This window comes from Bos indicus x Bos taurus, chromosome 9 (genome assembly GCF_003369695.1).
Source record: "Bos indicus x Bos taurus breed Angus x Brahman F1 hybrid chromosome 9, Bos_hybrid_MaternalHap_v2.0, whole genome shotgun sequence".
NCBI classification, from domain to species: domain Eukaryota; kingdom Metazoa; phylum Chordata; class Mammalia; order Artiodactyla; family Bovidae; genus Bos; species Bos indicus x Bos taurus.
This window is the reverse complement of record NC_040084.1, coordinates 92,235,919-92,256,157: the sequence shown is the minus strand read 5'-3', so window position 1 is coordinate 92,256,157 and position 20,239 is coordinate 92,235,919. Positions and strand designations below refer to the sequence as shown.

The window sequence follows — 20,239 nt, the reverse complement described above, 5'->3', positions numbered from 1 at the left end:
GTCTCATCCTCTGTCATCCCCTTCTCTTCCTGTCCCCAATCTTTCCTAGCATCAGGGTCTTTTTCCTGATGAGTCACCTCTTCGCATCAGATGACCACAAGTATTGGAGCTTCAGTATCAGTCTTTCAGTGAATATTCAGGCTTGGTTTCCTTTAGGATTGACTGGTTTGATATCCTTGCTGTCCAGGGACTCTCAAAGAGTCTTCTCCAGCACCATAGTTTGAAAAAAATTCAGTTCTTCTGTGCTCAGTCGTCTTTATGGTCCAACTCTCTCATATGTACATGATGACTGGAAGATAACATAGCTTTGACTGTATGGACCTTTCTCAGCAAAATGTTGTCTCTGCTTTTTAATATGCTCTCTAGGTTTGTCATAGCTTTTCTTCCAAGGAATAAGCATCTTTTAATTTCACAGCTGCAGTCATGTTGAAGCCTAAGAAAATAAAATCTGCCCATTTCCTCTTTTTCCCCCAAGAACTGATCTGATTCACCATGAAATGATGGGACTGGATGCCATGATCTTTGTTTTTTGAATGTTGAGTTTTAAGCCAGCTTTTTCATTCTTCTCTTACACTTTCATCAAGAGGCTCTTTAGTTTCTCTTTGCTTTCTGCCGTAAGGGTGGTTTTGCATATCTGAGGTTATTGATACCTTTCCAGGCAGTCTTAATTCCAGCTTGTGATTCATCCACCTGACATTTCACATGATATACTCTGCATAAAAGGTAAATAAACATCCCTGTCCGATTCTAACTGTTGCTTCTTGACCTGCATACAGATTTCTTAGGAGGCAGGTAAAGTGGTCTGGTATTCCCATCTCTTTAAGAATTTTCCACAGTTTGTGATCCACACATCAAAGGCTTTAGTGTAGTCAGTGAAGCAGAAGTAGATGTTTTTCTGGAATTCCCTTGCTTTCTCTGTGATCCAGTGGATGTTGGCAATTTGATCTCTGGCACCTCTGCCTTTTCTAAATCAAGCTTGTACATCTGGAAGGTCTCGGTTCATGTACTGTTGAAGTCTAGCTTGAAGGATTTTGAGGATGACCTTGCTGCCATGTGAAATGAGTGCAATTGTGTGGTAGTTTGAACATCTTCAGCATTGCCTTTTTGGGACTGGAATGAAAGCTGGCCTTTTTCAGTCCTGTGGCCACGGCAGTGCTCAGTCTCGCAGTCATGTGCAACTCTTTGCATCCCCATGGTGGACTGTAGCCCACCAGGCTCGTCTCTCCATGGGATTTTCCAGGCAGGAAGACTGGAGTGGGCTGCCATTTCCTTGTCCAGGGCCACCTCTGAGTTTTCCAAATTTGCTGGCATATTGAGTGCAGCACTTAAACAGCATCATCTTTTAGGATTTGACATAGCTCAATTGGAATTCTGTCACTTCCACTAACTTGTTTGTAGTAATGTTTCCTAAGGGCTTCTTGACTTCACATTCCAGGATATCTGACTCTAGGTAAGTGATCACATCATTATGGTTATCTGGGTCATTAAGACCTTTATTGTATAGTTCTTCTGTGTATTCTTGCCACCTTGTCTTTAATATCTCCTGCTTCTATAAGATCCATGCTGTTTCTGTCCTTCATTGTGCCCATCTTTTCGTGAAACGTTCCTTGGTATCTCCAATTCTCTTGAGGTCTCTAGTCTTTCCCATTCTGTTGTTTTCCTCTATTTCTTTGCATTGATCACTGAGGAAGGCTTTCTTATCTCTCCTTGTTATTCTCTGGAACTCTGCATTCATTTGAATATGTCTTTCCCTTTCTCCTTTGCCTTTCTCTTCTCAGCTATTTGTAAGATCAGATCAGTTGCTCAGTCGTGTCCGACTCTTCACTACCCCATGAATCGCAGCACGCCAGGCCTCCCTGTCCATCACCAACCGGAGTTCACTCAGACTCATATCCATCGAGTCAGTGATGCCATCCAGCCATCTCATCCTCTGTCGTCCCCTTCTCTTCTTGCCCCCAATCCCTCCCAGCATCAGTCTTCTCCAATGAGTCAACTCTTCGCATGAGGTGGCCAAAGTACTGGAGTTTCAGCTTTAATATCATTCCTTCCAAAGAAGTCCCAGGGCTGATCTCCTTCAGAATGGACTGGTTGGATCTCCTTGCAGTCCAAGGGACTCTCAAGAGTCTTCTCCAACACCACAGTTCAAAAGCTTCAATTCTTCGGTGCTCAGCCTTCGTCACAGTCTAACTCTCACATCCATACATGACCACTGGAAAATCCATAGCCTTGACTAGACGAACCTTTGTTAGCAAAGTAATGTCTCTGCTTTTGAATATGCTGTCTAGGTTGGTCATAACTTTCCTTCCAAGGAGTAAGCGTCTTTTAATTTCATGGCTGCAGTCACCATCTGTAGTGATTTTGGAGCCCAGGAAACTAAAGTCTGACACTGTTTCCACTGTTTCCCCATCTATTTGCCATGAAGTGATGGGACCAGATGCCATGATCTTCGTCTTCTGAATGTTGAGCTTTAAGCCAACTTTTTCACTTTCCACTTTCACTTTCATCAAGAGGCTTTTGAGTTCCTCTTCACTTTCTGCCATAAGGGTGGTGTCATCTGCATATCTGAGGTGATTGATATTTCTCCTGGCAATCTTGATTCCAGCTTGTGTTTCTTCCAGTCCAACGTTTCTCATGATGTATTCTGCATAGAAGTTAAATAAGCAGGGTGACAATATACAGCCTTGACGAACTCCTTTTCCTATTTGGAACCAGTCTGTTGTTCCATGCCCAGTTCTAACTGTTGCTTCCTGACCTGCATACAGATTTCTCAAGAGGCAGATCAGGTGGTCTGGTATTCCCATCTCTTTCAGAATTTTCCAGTTTATTGTGATCCACACAGTCAAAGGCCTTGGCATAGTCAGTAAAGCAGAAATAGATGTTTTTCTGGAACTCTCTTGCTTTATCCATGATCCAGCGGATGTTGGCAATTGGATCTCTGGTTCCTCTGCCTTTTCTAAAACCAGCTTGAACATCTGGAAGTTCACGGTTCACATATTGCTGAAGCCTGGCTTGGAGAATTTTGAGCATTACTTTACTAGCGTGTGAGATGAGTGCAATTGTGCAGTAGTTTGAGCATTCTTTGGCATTGCCTTTCTTTGGGATTGGAATGAAAACTGACCTTTTCCAGTCCTGTGGCCACTGCTGAGTTTTCCAAATTTGCTTGCATATTGAGTGCAGCACTTTCACAGCATCATCTTTCAGGATTTGGAATAGCTCAACTGGAATTCCATCACCTCCACTAGCTTTGTTCGTAGTGATGCTTTCTAAGGCCCACTTAACTTCACATTCCAGGATGTCTGGCTCTAGGTCAGTGATGACACCATCGTGATTATCTGGGTCGTGAAGATCTTTTTTATACAGTTCTTCTGTGTATTCTTGCCATCTCTTCTTAATATCTTCTGCTTCTGTTAGGTCCATACCATTTCTGTCCTTTATCGAGCCAGTCTTTGCATGAAATGTTCCCTTGGTATCTCTAATTTTCTTGAAGAGATCCCTAGTCTTTCCCATTCTGTTGTTTTCCTCTATTTCTTTGCATTGATCGCTGAAGAAGGCTTTCTTATCTCTTCTTGCTATTCTTTGGAACTTTGCATTCAGATGTTTATATCTTTCCTTTTTTCCTTTGCTTTTCGCTTCTCTTCTTTTCACAGCTATTTGTAAGGCCTCCCCAGACAGCCATTTTGCTTTTTTGCATTTCTTTTCCTTGGGGGTGGTCTTGATCCCTATCTCCTGTACAGTGTCACAAACCTCATTCCATCGTTCATCAGGCATTCTATCAGATCTAGGCCCTTAAATCTATTTCTCACTTCCACTGTATAATCATAAGGGATTTGATTTAGGTCATACCTGAATGGTCTAGTGGTTTTCCCTACTTTCTTCAATTTCAGTCTGAATTTGGCAATAAGGAGTTCATGGTCTGAGCCACAGTCAGCTCCTGGTCTTGTTTTTGCTGACTATATAGAGCTTCTCTATCTTTCTCTGCAAAGAATATAATCAATCTGATTTCGGTGTTGACCATCTGGTGATGTCCATGTATAGAGTCTTCTCTTGTGTTGTTGGAAGAGGGTGTTTGTTATGACCAGTGCATTTTCTTGGCAAAACTCTATTAGTCTTTGCCCTGCTTCATTCTGTATTCCAAGGCCAAATTTGCCTGTTACTCCAGGTGTTTCTTGACTTCCTACTTTTGCATTCCAGTCCCCTATAATGAAAAGGACATCTTTTTGGGGTGTTAGTTCTAAAAGGTCTTGTAGGTCTTCATAGAACCGTTCAACTTCAGCTTCTTCAGCATTACTGGTTGGGGAATAGACTTGGATTACTGTGATATTGAATGGTTTGCCTTGGAAATGAACAGAGATCGTTCTGTCGTTTTTGAGATTGCATCCAAGTACTGCATTTCGGACTCCCTTGTTGACCATGACGGTCACTCCATTTCTTCTGAGGAATTCCTGCCCACAGTAGTAGATATAATGGTCATCTGAGTTAAATTCACCCATTCCAGTCCATTTCAGTTCGCTGATTCCTAGAATGTCGACATTCACTCTTGCCATCTCTTGTTTGACCACTTCCAATTTGCCTCGATTCATGGACCTGACATTCCAGGTTCCTATGCAATATTGCTCTTTACAGCTTCAGACCTTGCTTCTATCACCAGTCACATCCTCAGCTGGGTATTCTTTTTGCTTTGGCTCCATCCCTTCATTCTTTCTGGAGTCATTTCTCCACTGATCTCTAGTAGCATATTGGGCACCTACTGACCTGGGGAGTTTCTCTTTCAGTATCCTATCATTTTGCCTTTTCATAGTGTTCATGGGGTTCTCAAGGCAAGAATACTGAAGTGATTTGCCATTCCCTTCTCCAGCAGACCACGTTCTGTCAGATCTGTCCACTAAGACCCGCCCATCTTGGGTTGCCCCATGGGCATGGCTTAGTTTCATTGAGTTAGACAAGGCTGTGGTCCTAGTGTGATTAGATTGACTAGTTTTCTGTGAGTATGGTTTCAGTGTGTTTGCCCTCTGATGCCCTCTTGCAACACCTACCGTCTTACTTGGGTTTCTCTTACCTTGGGCGTGGGGTATCTCTTCACAGTTGCTCCAGCAAAGCACAGCCAAAAGCTATCTCATATAACCACTTTTGACTACTTGCATTTCTTTTTTGGGGGGATGGTTTTTGTTATAACCTCCTTACATTTTTATGAACCTCCAACCCACAAACTAGAGAACAATAATACCAAAGAAGTTCTTAGACTGTTGCGAATGTTCTAGGCCCCACATCAGGCTTCCCAACCTGGGCATGTGGCAAAGGGAATGGGAATCCCCAGGGAATCTGACTTTGCAGGTCTATGGGATTTGATTATAGAACTTCCACAGGACTAGGGAAAACAGACTCTTGGAGGGTACATTCAAAACCTTGTACACACTGGGTCCCAGGGGAAAGGAGCAGTTAACCCCGTGAGAGACTGAGCCAGACCTGCCTGTGTTTGAGGGTCTCCTGTGGAGGCACGGGTCAGCAGGAGCACTGGCAGAAGCCGTCCTGGGAGGTCCATATTGGTATAAGTCCTTTTGGAAGTCACCTTTAGCCCTACCATAGAGCCTGTAAGCTCTAGAACTGGACTGCCTCTAAAGGCAGGGTGCACAGCCCCACCCATCAGCAGAAAATTAAATATTTAGCGAGCATGGCCCTGCCTGCCAGAGCAAGACCCAGTTTTCCTCACAGCCAGTCCCTCAGGAAGCTTGTACAAGCCTTTTATCCTCATCCATCAGAGGGCAGACAGAAGAAGCAAGAAGTACAATCCCACAACCTCCAGAATGAAAACCACAGTCACAGCAAGCTAACCAAAATGGTCACATGGATCATAGCCTTGTGTAACCCAATGAAGCTATAAGCCATGCCATACAGGGCCTCCCAAAACGGACGGGTCATGGTGGAGAAATCTTAAAAAACGTGGTCCACTGGAAAAGGGAGTGGCAAATCACTTCAGTATCCTTGCCTCAAGAACCCCATGAACAGTATGAAAAGGCAGTCTGTGGCAGGTTAGAAAGAAGGCAGTATTACCGGGCTGTGTGATGACTGCTTAGCCCACTGTGCAGTGTTGGCTGTCATGAGCCCCTCACCATGAAAAAGTGAAAGTGAAGTCGCTCAGTTGTGTCGGACTCTCTGCAATCCCATGGACTGTAGCCCACCACATTCCTCCATCTATGGGATTTTCCAGGCAAGAGTACTGCCTGGAAGGATCGACCCGACCCAGGGATCGAACCTGGGTCTCCTGCATTGTAGGCAGACGCTTTACTGTCTGAGCCACCAGGGAAGTCACCGTGAGAAGGTGGCGTAAAACATATCAAATGGCTGTTAGTTTTTTGCACTGAAGGGATTTATAAATGGGCATAGGTTCTAGAAATTGCACAGATTCTTTCCTCATCAAATTAGATCACCAGCAAACTACCTAGTTAAGACTATAGCTTCCCCTCCACCCACCCCCCACCCCGTGACACACACATGCAGGACAGCATTCACTAAGTACTTGACTTGTAAGAGGAGAGAGATTTTTTAGGTGACTGTGAAGAACACTTCTGCATTTGTTTTCTTAGTTTTATCAAAGGCATTCTCTGTTTCTTCCTTGTACCCTTTATAGAACTTAATACCAGAAAAGCACATGTAGTGTCTTGGAAACTGGCTGTAATTACTTCCAACACTGAGTAAAAATGATATAGTTCAGTATGTTGGCTTCAGGATCTGACATCTCTAGGATTGGTACAATGTAAAGCTCTCACAATCTACATACTTTGTATGCTTCCTTTATCACAGTTTGGTTTTCTTCTTTTACAGCCTTATTTAATGAATGCTTTTTACTCAAAGCCTGCTTATGTCTCGTTTTGGGAAAATACAGGATTGAAAATGGTAGAACAATTTGAGTGTCTATAAAATTACTCATTTGGCTATCATTAGTGCCTGCATGGATCATCGGTGGTGCCTTTGAGGTCAATATGAGGCAACACTCCCAGAGTTCTGAGGTGTAACAGGCTCCAGTGTTGTTCCTGAGGGCTGTAATAGTGATCTGTCCCGCCCTTTCGTCATTCCCCTAGTATCATTATGATAATGCGGACATTTTCTTCTCTTCGTGGGTTACGGGGTCTTTCTGTGTCGTTGCTGATTATTGTTAGGTGTTGAAATGGCTTCTGTCCATAATTATACTGTCATTTCTGTTTGTACAACTTTTTTTTTTGGCCTCCATAATTGCTCAGGGCCTTCACATAAACCTGTGAACAGCAGCATTCATTCCTTCTGCAGTGGGGAGTGGGAAGGGGAAAGCTCGAGCTGCAGAGCTGTCCTGGAAAAAGTAGACCTCTTAAAGAACAGGAGGACCTGGTGTGTCATTGACTGACACATAAACCAGAAGGGGAATCCAAAAAACTAGCACTTTAAACTTGGGAAAGGAAGGTAAATGTGTATTTTTACCAGTTTCCTGGTATGTAGCTGCATGTGTCAAGGTGGAAAATAATATTTCAAACATGGTTGAAGTTATCAGAGCATGTAATTAATGCCACAGAGCCAAATTTACCTTGTTTTATTTTAGCCTTAATTACTCGTTACTTTCTATATATTGACATTGTGAAACATAAGCTTTTAATTCTGCCTCTTTATTTTTGGTATGCTTATTTGTTTTGTTTTAATTATGTGAAGCATAATTACAGAAGAAAATTTAATGTTCTTCATTGATGGTAAATGCTGCCATTAAATACAATTTTTATACGGTAAAAGCCTGTCCTATAGAGCGAGATCCCCCTTTTTTTGTAATATGTCTAAGTTATTATATTTTCTAAGTTTGTCTGGAACTCATCAGGTAAGTTTTAGCAAATCATGGCAACTTAAAATAATCCATAAGTACATTAATATCAGAGGTACACAATTATTTTTGCTAAACTACCGTGGCTAAACAGATCAAACTAGATGATTCCCATAACTTAAAATGTTTAGCCTTTAATCAGCATATGCATTTCAGCTACGCATTTCTCCAACATCACATGTATAATTGACTTATCAGTGAAGTAAGTCTTTGCAAGTTTCTGAACCTTTCAAATTTTAGGGGCCCCGAATATTGTAGGCTAGGAGAGGAGTTTTCCAGCATCATAGAAAACTGAATGCCATTTGATCATACATTTATTCATTCACTTGTCAAATACATATAAAGCACCTACTGTGTATGGTTGCAGCCGCAGGGGATATTGAAGTAGATAAGAAACAGGTGCCCTTAAGGGGCCTCTGTTGTTACAGGGGAAAGAAACCTGTATATCCATGATTATAATACACAACGCTATAAAGAAGCATGTGCAAGGCACATTGTTGACCCAGAGATGTGAGTGATCTACAGCTAGGTGCCTTGGTCCATGTCTCCTCCATGGCTTTTGTGATGGTGCTTTCATCCTTCCTCAGTTGCCTGAATTAGTCAGAGGAGAGATAGGATGAGAAGATGATCCGGGGGATGCTAAGGGCAAAAGTTCGTTGAATTGGAGCCAAGGTTCTCTGAGTTCCCTGAACTGAGATTTAATATGGGAAGAGGGTCACCTCTTCTTTTCTTCCTTTTGTAACCTACTTTATTTTTTTAACTTTTTATTTTATATTGGAGAATAGCCAATAACAATAATAGTTTCAGGTGGATAGCAAAGGGACTCAGCCATACATATACTTATACACGTATCCATTTTCCCCGACTCCCTCCCATCCAGGCTGCCAGTAACATTGAGCAAAGTTCCCTGTGCTCTACAGTAGGGGGACCTTGTGGTTGTCCACTTTAAATATTGCAGTGTGTACATGTCGGTACCAAACCCCCTATGTCTTCCCCACACTGTTCTTTAGATGTGCTTGTTTTCATTGATTTTACTCTCTTGCATGTTAACTTTATAAGCTCATGGGTTGCAACTGGCTGTTGGTTTTTTATTAAGGACTTTAAGAATCAAGTTTGGTTTTGAGTCTAGGGCACTTAACACATTCACATTTATAGATGGCTTACCTGTAAGCCTCCTTTTAGTTAGGTGCCAACACGTCAGTACTATGAGAGCATTTCTTAAGGTGTGATGTTAAGGTGGATGAGAAGGAGGGAAAAAAAGATAAAGGAAAGAAGTACTTCTCTTTTTCACTCAGAAAAACTGAAGAAAGGAAGGACAACAAAGAGTGGAAGGTAGAAATTGGCCAGGAAGTAGCTTTTGTTAAAACATGCAGGATAATTCATTAGGTTGAAAGTGCCTATGGATCAGAATTACTTCAGGAGCACTCTGGTCAAGAGAGTGTCTCAGAGTGCCACGTATAGCTTGGCAGTGACATATAACTTTTCTGCCTGGTTGACTCTACTCGCAGATTTAGTTAAAGATCTTGGTAATACGTAGAATCAATCCTTTGTATGTACTTAAGATATAAAGATTTAGTTAAATTAAGTTCATCTTTCATTTGATTTCTCCTAATTCTCAGTATTTCGTTATGTCTTTAGTTTCTGTTTGTTAATTTTTTTATTGACATATAGTTGCCTTCTACTGTTTTGATTTCTGCTGTTCCATTATGGTTTTTTGTAGAACATTGAATATAGGTCTCTGTGCTTTATGGTTGTTTGGTCACCAAGTCGCATCCGACTCTTTTGTGACCCCATGAACTATAGCCTGGTAGACTTCTCTGTCCATGGGATTTCCCAGGTAAGAATACTGGAGTGGGTTGCCATTTTCTTCTCCAGTGCTATATAGTAGGATCTTGTTTATTCATCCTATATATACAAGCTTATATCTGCTAACCCCAGCCTCCTACTTGGTCCTTCCCGAACCTCCTCCTCCCTGGCAGCCAGCAGTCTGTTCTCTGACTCATCCATGATTCTGTTTCTGTTTCATAGGTAAATGCATTTGTGTTGTTTTTTAGATTCCATGTATATTTGTGATATCATATGATATTTGCCTTTCTGTTTCTGACTTATTTTGCTTCATATTGATAATCTCTAGTCGCATCCATGTTACTGCAAATGGCATTGTTTCCTTCTTTTTTAATAGCTGAGTAATATTCCATTGTAGAGAAGGAAATGGCAGCCTACTCTGGTATTCTTGCCTGGAGAACCCAATGGACAGAGGAGCCTGCAGACTGCAGTCAGTGGGATCACAAAGAGTCAGACTTAGTGACTGAACAACGATATTCCATTGTACATATGTATCACATCTTTATCCATTCATTTGTCGATGGACGTCAGGTTGTTTCACATCTTGGTAATGTGAATACTGCCACTAAAAACATTAGGGGACATGCTCAGTTCAGTTGCTCAGTCATGTCTGATTCTTTGTGACCCCATGAACTGCAGCACGCCAGGCCTCCCTGTCCATCACCAACTCCCAGAGTCCACCCAAACCCATGTCCATCAAGTCAGCGATGCCATCCAACCATCTCATCTTCTGTTGTCCCTTTCTCCTCCTGCCCCCTCAATCTTTCCCAGCATCAGGGTCTTTTCAAATGAGTCAGCTCTTTGCATCAAGTGGGCAAAATATTGGAGTTTCAGCTTCAACATCAGTCCTTCCAATGAACACCCAGGACTGATCTCCTTTAGGATGGACTGGTTGGATCTCCTTGCAGTCCAAGGGACTCTCAAGAATCTTCTCCAACACCACAGTTCAAAAGCATCAATTCTTTGGCACTCGGCTTTCTTTATAGTCCAACTCTCACATCCATATGTGACCACTGGAAAAACCATAGCCTTGACTAGACGGACCTTTGTTGACAAAGTAATGTTTCTGCTTTTTAATATGCTGTCTAGGTTGGTCATAACTTCCAAGAAGTAAGCGTCTTTTAATTTCATGGCTGCAATCACCACCTGCAGTGATTTTGGAGCCCAGAAAAATAAAGTCAGCCACTGTTTCCCATCTATTTGCCATGAAGTGATGGGACTGGATGCCATGATCTTAGTTTTCTGAATGTTGAGCTTTAAGCCAACTTTTTCACTGTCCTCTTTCACTTTCATCAAGAGGCTCTTTAGTTCACTTTCTGCCATAAGGGTGGTGTAGTCTGCATATCTGAGGTTATTGATATTTCTCCTGGCAATCTTGATTCCAGCTTGTGCTTCCTCCAGGCCAGCGTTTCTCATGATGTACTCTGCATATAAGTTAAATAAGCAGGGTGACAATATACAGCCTTGACGTACTCCTTTTCCTATTTGGAACCAGTCTGTTGTTCCATGTCCAGTTCTAACTGTTGCTTCCTGACCTGCATACAGGTATCTTTTTGAATTATAGTTTTATCTGGGTATGTGTCCAGGAGTGGGTTTGCTGGATCATTTGGTAATTCTGTTTTTAATTTTCTAAGGTACCTCCGTACTGTTTTCCACAGTGACTGCACCAACTTACATTCCCACCTACTGTGTAGAAGGTTCCCTTTTCTCCACACCCTCTCCAGCGATTGTTATTTATGGACTTTTTAATGATGGGTATTCTGAGCAGTGTGAAGTGGTACCCATTGTAGTTTTGTGTTTCTCTAATGATTAGCAATATTGAGCATCTTTTCTTGTGCCTTTTGGCCATCTGTTTGTCTTTGTCGAAATGTCTATTTAGTTCCTTTGCCCATTTTTGATAGGATTTTTTGTTGTTGAGTTGTATGAGCTGTTTGTATATTTTGGAAATTAAGCCCTGTCAGTTGCATTGTTTGCATATATTTTCTTCCATTCTATAGGTTGTATTTTTGTTTATGATTTCCTTTGCTGTGCAAAAGGTTGTAAGTTTAATTAGATCCCATTTGTTTATTTTTGTTTTTATTTCTATTGCCTTGGGAGACTAGTCTCCAGTTTAAAAATGCAGGAGTTCAGTGTTTGCCAAATCTATACCGAAATACAAGCCATCTTGAGGGTCAAAATTATGTCAATATTTGTGATGTTAATAGGCTGTTGTTGTTGTTATACTATCATCTGCCGCCATTCCCAGTCATTCTTGTGTTGAAGTCGAACACCACAGATGTCTGTTGCAGTGGACGCAGCATGCTATTAGTTCGTTAACGATCATTCTTAGTCTCTGACTTTTCATATTAATTTAATGATGCACAGATTTGCCAGAGAAAAAATGAATTCCACTGTTCTCTAAAGCGTATGAGCTCATTTTATTGCCCTTTTTGTAAACTAGATGCTTTCTGATGCAGCACCTGGAAAACTGAGAATTGTTCATGGAGATGTCTTGACGTTTAAGATAGAAAGGGCTTTTCCAGAAAGTCTCAAAAGACAGTGGGAGGATGGTAAGTGTCTTTGGGTTGGTTTTCTTATTTTCTTTTGTAATTATTTAATTACAAATATTTGTATTATTTGTCATACATTGTAAATATTTATTATATACGTATATTAAATTAGATAATTAAATAGGTAAGGTGCATTGCAATTTTTTCTGCTTTTCCACTTTCTTCCAAAATAAAAATCAAATTGCTTTCTCTTCATCCAAATTTATCTGATACCAATATTTTTCAAATATTTTGGGGTCTGTTCATATAAACTTGCCATTTTCATGATACCATATAAAGATGGAATGAGCTAGAAAGTGTTTTCCCAATGGTGAAAGAAGTGTTTTGGTGAACAAAGCCATACCCCCCCTTTCTTTTGACTTTATTTCCTCTGTCTTTTACATTCAGTAACCTTCCAAGGCACTCTTCATTCATGGACAGTTTATTGGGTACCTGCTATGTGCCAGCTCCTTGGAACACACAGAAGTGTTTCTTGCCCATAAACCCCCCTCAGAGCAGTTGGAGAAGCGATTTGGGGGTGCCTCCACAGCTGCCCTTGAGTCTCTCACTGCTCCACACCAGGCTCCTTCAGAGTGGCTGGCTCTGCCCGTCTCCCCCTTCCAACTGGCTCTTCTCAGTGACCATCTTCAGTTTTCTGCCCTGCCCAGCCAGCCACAGACAACAGGGATGACCCACCTAACTGCCTGCCGCAAACCTTCTCTGTTTCCCAGTGTTAAACTGTTACTCTCACTAAAAGATTTCTCTGCTTCTGTTTTCCCTGATACCAGGCCCACCTATTCTTCCTTTCACCTTGTTTTGAGCTTTCTCTGACTTTGCTGGTGGTTATTTTTCCACCCACATCTTAAATCTTGTTTCTCCTACCATGACTTCACTTATCACATAAATATTATACACAATTTTCATGTCCAGCCTGTATCCCCCTTTGTGGGCATCTGACAGATTCTCTGGTGTCCCACAAGAACTTTGACCTCATGTCCAAGGCTAAATGATCTTTTCCCTCAAACCAGTTCTTTTTCACGTTTTCCTAAGCCAAAACCTGGGGACTTTAACTGAATACTAATTAGGTGGGGTTTTTTCCCTTTAATTCAAAGCTGATTGTGAGCAAACATTGCTTCTGAAGAATAAACGGACTGAAAAATACTCAGCCGTTATCTTTTTGTATGCTTTTGTTTGATGCTATTAATAGCCAGTTTGATTTTACTCTTAACTAAAATTGTATTCATAATACATTTATGAAATAATCATACCAAGTTTTTTCTTATGCCAACCAGATCCTCCAAATGTACATATTATTGGAAATCTGCCTTTTAGTGTATCAACTCCACTGATTATCAAATGGCTTGAAAATGTTTCTCAAAGAAATGGACCATTTGCATATGGTAGAACCCGGATGATGTTGACTTTTCAAAAGGAAGTGGCAGAGGTAAGTTTTAACTTTTTATGGTTGTTTTATCACAAGATCAAATTACCAGAACAAAATAAAAAGAATATTATCAGTTTGGAGTTGAGAAAGGTAAGGGGGTTTGGTGTCTCATTATTCAGTATATAGACTTTGGCTCACATAAGCCTGCTAGGCATTCTCATGATTGGAGTGTTCCAAGTTTGTCTCTAAAAAGTAAACCCTCAGAGCAGTGAAAGCAGTTTTTGAAGCAAAGAGGTTTAAGGAGGGAATCTGCAGGCTATAAGCAGTTCTTTTTTATGACATATGAATATAGAAGAGTGTGTCATGTATATTCACGGCTTTGTGTGTGTATGGCTTAATCAAAAGAGCAGCCGAATCCCCACCACCCAAGTCAAACTGTTGTTGTTCAATTGCATCTGACTCTTTGCAACCCCATGGACTGGAGCTCACCAGGCTTCCCTGTCCTTCACAATCTCCTGGAGTCTGCTCAGACTCGTGTCCATTGAATCAGTGATGCCATCCAACCATCTCGCCCTCCGTGGTCCTCTTCACTGTGGTATTGACCATCTAGCGATGTCCATGTATAGCGTCGTCTCTTATGTTGTTGAAAGACGGTATTTGCTGTGACCAGTGTGTTCTCTTGGCAAAATTGTTAACTTTTGCCCTGCTTCATTTTGTACTCCAAGGCCAAACTTGCCTGTTATTCCAGGTGTCTCTTGACTTCCTACTTTTGCATTCTAGTCCCCCTGTGATAAAAATGACATCTTTTTTTGGTGTTAGTTCTAGAAGATCTTGTAGGTCTTCATAGAACCCTTCAGCTTCTTTGGCATTAGTAGTTGGGGCATAGACTTGATTACTATAATATTGAATTGTTTGCCTTAGAAATGAAGGATTATTTCTGATTCTTCTGATGAAGGAAATGAAAGATCATTCTGTCATATTTGAGATCGCATTCAGGTACTGCATTTCAGATTCTTTCATTGACTGTGAGGGCTACTCCCATTTCTTTTAAGGGGTTCTTGCCCACAGTGATAGATACAATGGTCATCTGAATTAAATTTACCTGTTCACATCCATTTTAGTTCACTGATTCCTAAAATGTTGATGTTCCCTCTTGCCATCTCCTGTTTGACCATATCTGGTTTACCTTGATTCATGGACCTAGCGTTCCAGGTTCCTATGGAGTACTCTCGTTTACAGCATCGGACATTACTTTCACCACCAGCCACATCCACAGCTGGGCGTCGTTTCCCCTTTGGCTCAGCCTCTTCATTCCTTCTGGAGTTATTTCTCTGCTCTTCTCTAGTAGCATATTGGACACCTACTGACCTAAGGGGTTCTTCTTTCAGTGCCATACCTTTTTGCCTTTTCATATTCTTCATGGGGTTCTCAAGGTGAGAATGCCAAGGTGGTTTGCTGTTTCCTTCTCCAGTGGACCACTTTTTGTCAGAACTCTCCACCATGACCTGTCCATCTGGGTGGCCCCCTACACAGAGTGGCTCAAAGTTTCAGTAAGTTGCACAAAGCTGTGGTCCATGTGATCATTTTGATAAGTTTTCTGTGATTGTGGTTTTCATTCTGTCTGCCCTCTGATGGATGAGGGCAAGAGGCTCGTGGAAGCTTCCCAATGGGAGGTACTAGCTATGGTTTGGAAAACGGGTCTTGTTCTGGTGGGCATGGTCATGCTCAGTAAATCTTTAATCCAACTAAAGTCTTTAATCCCATTAAATCTTTAAATCCAATTAAAGTTAAGTTAATAATTAGATTACTAACATCTCTGACACCCTCTTGTATGCCTCTTTCTGATTGCATCTCCTGTTTTCCATCTATTACCAGGATAATCTATACCATGCATTTGCAATTTATTATTCCCTACATAGTTTATCAGATTCTTACCTGTATAATAATATATTTCAGTTTTGTCCATTTTTCAACTTTATACAAATGGGTTCATACAGTGTATATTCTTTTTATCCTGATGTGCTCATATTGTCCTTAGCTGTAGCTTATTTATACAGCTATTTACTATCCACTGACTGTTGGTCTGTCAGGCTTCTCTGTCTGTCTTCCTGTTTGGGGACCCCACATTAGTTTCAGTGTTTCATTATTACAAACAGTCACAACCATTCTTATGATGATCTAGGCTAGTACACATAGATGAGATTACTCTAGGGTACAGACCTCAGGGTGGCAGTGCTGGGACATAAGGCTTGCCACTTCAAATTTACCACTCTTTTCTGCAGTGTCTAATCTGTTGATAATTGTATTTTCCATTTCAGATTCTGTACTTTTATCTCTAAAAGTTCCGTTTGAGTCTTATTCTATCTTCCCTTTTTCTCATGTTTATGCTGTTCTTGGCATCCTTATACATATGTATAATATTTGTAATAGCTATTTTAAGATCTTTGCCTACTAATTCCACTGCCTCTGTCATTTCTGTACTAGTTTACCAGTTGATGTTTCCCACCCTCTTTGTTCTGGGTCCCATTTTTCTGCTTTTCAAGCCTGGTAATTTTTGTTACAATAGTGACTATTGTGAGGCTTGTTTTTTTTTTTTTCCCAGTGTTGTTAAGGGTCAGATTTTGTTGTATAGGGTTGAGTAGTGGGTTTTGTTCTGGCACGTAGATAAAGTACTTACAAATTGGTTTGAGGTTTGCCTTTCAAGCTTTGTTATGATGGGTCCAAAGCAGCCTTTGATCGGGGGCTAAGTCCTACTACTAAGCCATGGTGTTTCTGAGGAACCACCCTGTGTCCTGTGTATTTCATGGGCTCTTTACTTTAGCTGTTGGGAATGCAGACTATTTCCAGCCCTGTATGAGCTCCATTTTGTCCGACAGCTTTCCAGTGGTACTTTGTCCAGCCTTCCTAGCCTTGAGGAGTTAACCTCATACACCCCTTGCAGATCCTTGCTCTGCCAAAGACTTGAAAGAGAGTGTGTCTCCACTCACTGCCTTCCTGTCTCTACCTCCTTTCCCTAAGACCTCTCCAGCTCTGTGTTCCACTTCTCCAGCAGCCTGCCCCACGGATTCTAGCTGCCTCGGCCTCCCAGAACATCAGCCTGTCTCCTGAACTCCAGGTCTTCTCTGGCCTCTGTTTCTTTGCTCTCCTTGTGCTGCAGCTGTAAGCTGGGCAGTCCCGAGACTTACCTCCTTTCTCTTCTGGCAGTGATCACAGTCCCTTACTGCATCGTGTCCAGTTGAGAAAACCTGTTGTTTTGTGTATTTTAGTCAGCTTCATGGTTGTTTCTGTAAAAAAAATAAAGCAATACAACTTAATATCAGAATTGCTCTGAAAGTAGACACTGGATGACTACCTTAGTTCAACTCTTCCAGTATCTTCCTCTCGAATAATTTATGAATGTATTATAAGAAATTTTTTCTTGCATCCATCCCTCTGTCTCCACGTTCCCTTCCAGAGGTGCTGGTTTTCAACAGCAGTTTTGCCCCATCCCTCACTCCCGGGACACTTGGGGTTGTCCCAGCTGGGGGTGCTTCTGGCACCCAGTGGATAGAGTTCAGGGCAGCTGGTAAACGTCCTTCAGTGCACAGGACAGTCCCCGTAGCAAAGAACAACTCAGCACTAACTAGCCCAAGATGTCAAAACCACCAAAGTTGAAAATTTCCGTTTTAGAGTATTGGGCCATAGCATCCATCACGAAAATGTAGAACACTTTTGTGTTTGTTAGAAACTCTTAAGAGGACATCCTTTTTGTCCTGAGACCCTAGTCATCTTGTGACTCTTATTGGTGCTTTTCTGTTGCTTTGAACTGAGGCCACGCTGATAGTTCTCTTTGTTGCTTTTCTCAACTTTTGAATTTGTCCTTGGGTTATTTTCCTCAGCTGATACAATTATTACGGTATTTCTGCTCTTCAGTAGCACAATAGAAATGCAAAAATACTCATTCTTTTGGGGGAAAGAGCAAAGGAACAGAGGCTGAAGAGGTGGAGTAACATTTTCAGTGACTCATTGTCACTTGTTGTTAATAATAGTGTTGTTTCCAGTTTACCATATGCAGTTATTTTTCTCTAACAAAAAGTTGATTTTAGTTAAATTTTAGTTTGAATATTGAGAAGAGTTTATATTCAGTCTATAATTTATGGAATGCTTTAAAAGTGTAGATAACACTGGTCCTCTGACTGATTTTCACATTTTTGCAAGTGAGAGTTTCAGTGGAAGACTATATAGCCGCATTCTCCTATTTTCCCTCTCTTTGTTCTTGACACTGTCATATTTGCATTTTGAATTTTAGCCACAGAAAGCACTTAGAAGATTTGCTTGGCTTGCTTTGTGAGTTACAGGGCAGAAACGAGCATGTTTGTCTTGTTCCTTTCTCTCTAAGACGACAGGGTGTAGATGTAAGAATTCAGCTCATACACATTAAGGGGCTTGTAGACACTTGAAAGTTGCAGCTCATAAAATAGAATCAGACTGTGTAGCAGTAAATGAGAGCTTAACAAATCTCATCTAACCTCACACTACAGGTGGTGAAACTAAGACTCAACGCAGTTTAACGTCTTCCGAAGGTCGTGGAGCTAGCTGCAGGGAAAACTGAACCTGAACAGAGGTCATGTTTTCTGCTGAAATTATGATGTTCCAGTTCTTTGTGTGACTGCATCTGCAGTCTTTTCTTTCTGGGTCCAGCATCAACCTCTTCATCTACCATCTCCAGGGGACCATGGCTGGTTAAGGGAATTGCCTTCCCATAAATTATCTAGTCTCATTGTCCCTGATATTTGGCTCTGTGGTTTCTCAAGCATAAGTCTAATTTTTCTACTTAAAATTATTTTACATGAATAGAAAAAAAACAAAACTGTTCTTGTGAATTCGTTGACCCCTTGTTTTTCTTACACTCAATCAGAATTTTTTAAAAGCTCAAGGGTTAGAGGTTTCCTTTTACTGAAAAATTACCTGGTTTGGTTCCTTGAACTTCTGCTCTTCAAATATATCTTGTAACGGTGTTTGAATTTTCATAGCTTTACCGGTAATATATCAAAGAAACATCAAATGTTTGAGTGGTTGGATCAAACATTGAACTCTTAGGCTAGCGTTTAATGAAGTCTTTTGCAGAGCTTTCTGGTCTGTGGATTGAATTCTTCCTTAATAAATGAGGGACAGGTATTTGTGCTGCTTTCTTCTACGTTATGAGATTGACATGTTTTCATCTCCAAAGCCTTTGTGTATTTGTTGCAAAGATGGGATTGTTGTTGTTCAGTCACTGAGTCCATGTCTGCGTCCATGGACCGTAGCCCACCAGGCTCCTCTGTCCATGGAATTTCCCAGGCAAGAATACTGGAGTGGCTTGTCATGCCCTCCTCCAGCGGATCTTCCCAGCCCAGAGATGGAACCGTCATCTCCCGCACTGGCCACCAGGGAAGCCCAGAGATAGGAGGGTAACATTCATGGGTCAGGATACTCCTTTCTTCTGGCAGAAGTGGATACATACCACTCTTCAGTGAAATATACTTTAATGTGTCTTTATAGCGAATTAGGTTTCCCTCCATGCCTCTCTGTTTTGCTTTTGGTTAAAGTGATTTTTAAATTCTCTTCCTTTTATCAATGGGGACATACTTTTCAGATGTAAAGTAAAATACTGGAAGAAAATCCAGGATGAAAAAATTTAAGTCCAGGCATTTCTTTTGGTTTATTTTCTAATTTTATGATTACGTTCATGCTAGATTTTAGTTTTGCGCAACTGCTTTGAATTGTGCCAGTTTATACAATGCATTTTAGAAAATTTGAATCTTAATGGCGTTGGTAAAATTAAGTTTCTTATTTTCCTTTATGAAGAGCTAGAAATATTTTTGACCATTTGATCCATGAGATTATTCTTTAACTTAAATATGTACTTCTATTTTTTGTTACTTGCTTGAGAATATGTACAATTCTTGGTTTTACTAAGAAAGAATTGATTTTGTTGTATATGCTGTATCACTTGTCTGAAATTAACTTCCCAGTAATTTTAACTGTCCAAATAGAGACAAGAGCCAGGTAAATTTAAGTAAAAAAGGCTGAGATGAGGTCTGGTTTCTGAGTAACAAAATGTACTATAAAATCTACAGTTAGCTTTGCCTATAGGAAATTTTCTCAGCATCTCATATTAAAGCCTGTGTTTAAATCTTACTAAAGGAAAAGCTTTTACAAGTCAAATTACATGGTTTTCATGCCCACGGTTGGTTAGAAGCAGCAAAGTAAAAGGGACTATTAGAGGTTAACACACACACTGAAACAGGAAGGAGACCACCCAGCCCAGTAAATAGAACTTAAAGAATCACTCCAACTCTGACTGTTGAGTAGTAAGGCATGCCACAGGCACACTTGGCCCAGGATTATTCCAGTAATCATTGCTATCTGCAATGTTGACTCTGTGTCATTCTGAAGAGGTCCAGGGAGCTCTAGGAACAGGATGCATTTTAGAAAACTGTAACTGTAAGTCACTTCAGTCGTGTCCGACTCTGTGCGACCCCATAGACGGCAGCCCACTAGGCTCCCCCATCCCTGGGATTCTCCAGGCAAGAACACTGGAATGGGTTGCCATTTCCTTCTGCAATGCGTGAAAGTGAAAAGTGAAAGTGAAGTCGCTCAGTCACATCCGACTCTTGGCGACCT

General features: G+C 41.1%; 1 protein-coding gene across 1 annotated transcript in view; it reads left to right on the top strand.

Annotated features, from left to right (window-relative positions):
• The window catches only part of TFB1M (transcription factor B1, mitochondrial), a 67,118-nt gene that overhangs the window by 9,009 nt on the left and 37,870 nt on the right, over positions 1-20,239 (top strand). The window contains exons 3-4 of the mRNA XM_027551913.1: positions 12,123-12,231; positions 13,503-13,654. Of these exons, the coding sequence (XP_027407714.1) occupies positions 12,123-12,231; positions 13,503-13,654 (261 nt within the window). The remainder of the gene's footprint in view (positions 1-12,122; positions 12,232-13,502; positions 13,655-20,239) is intronic.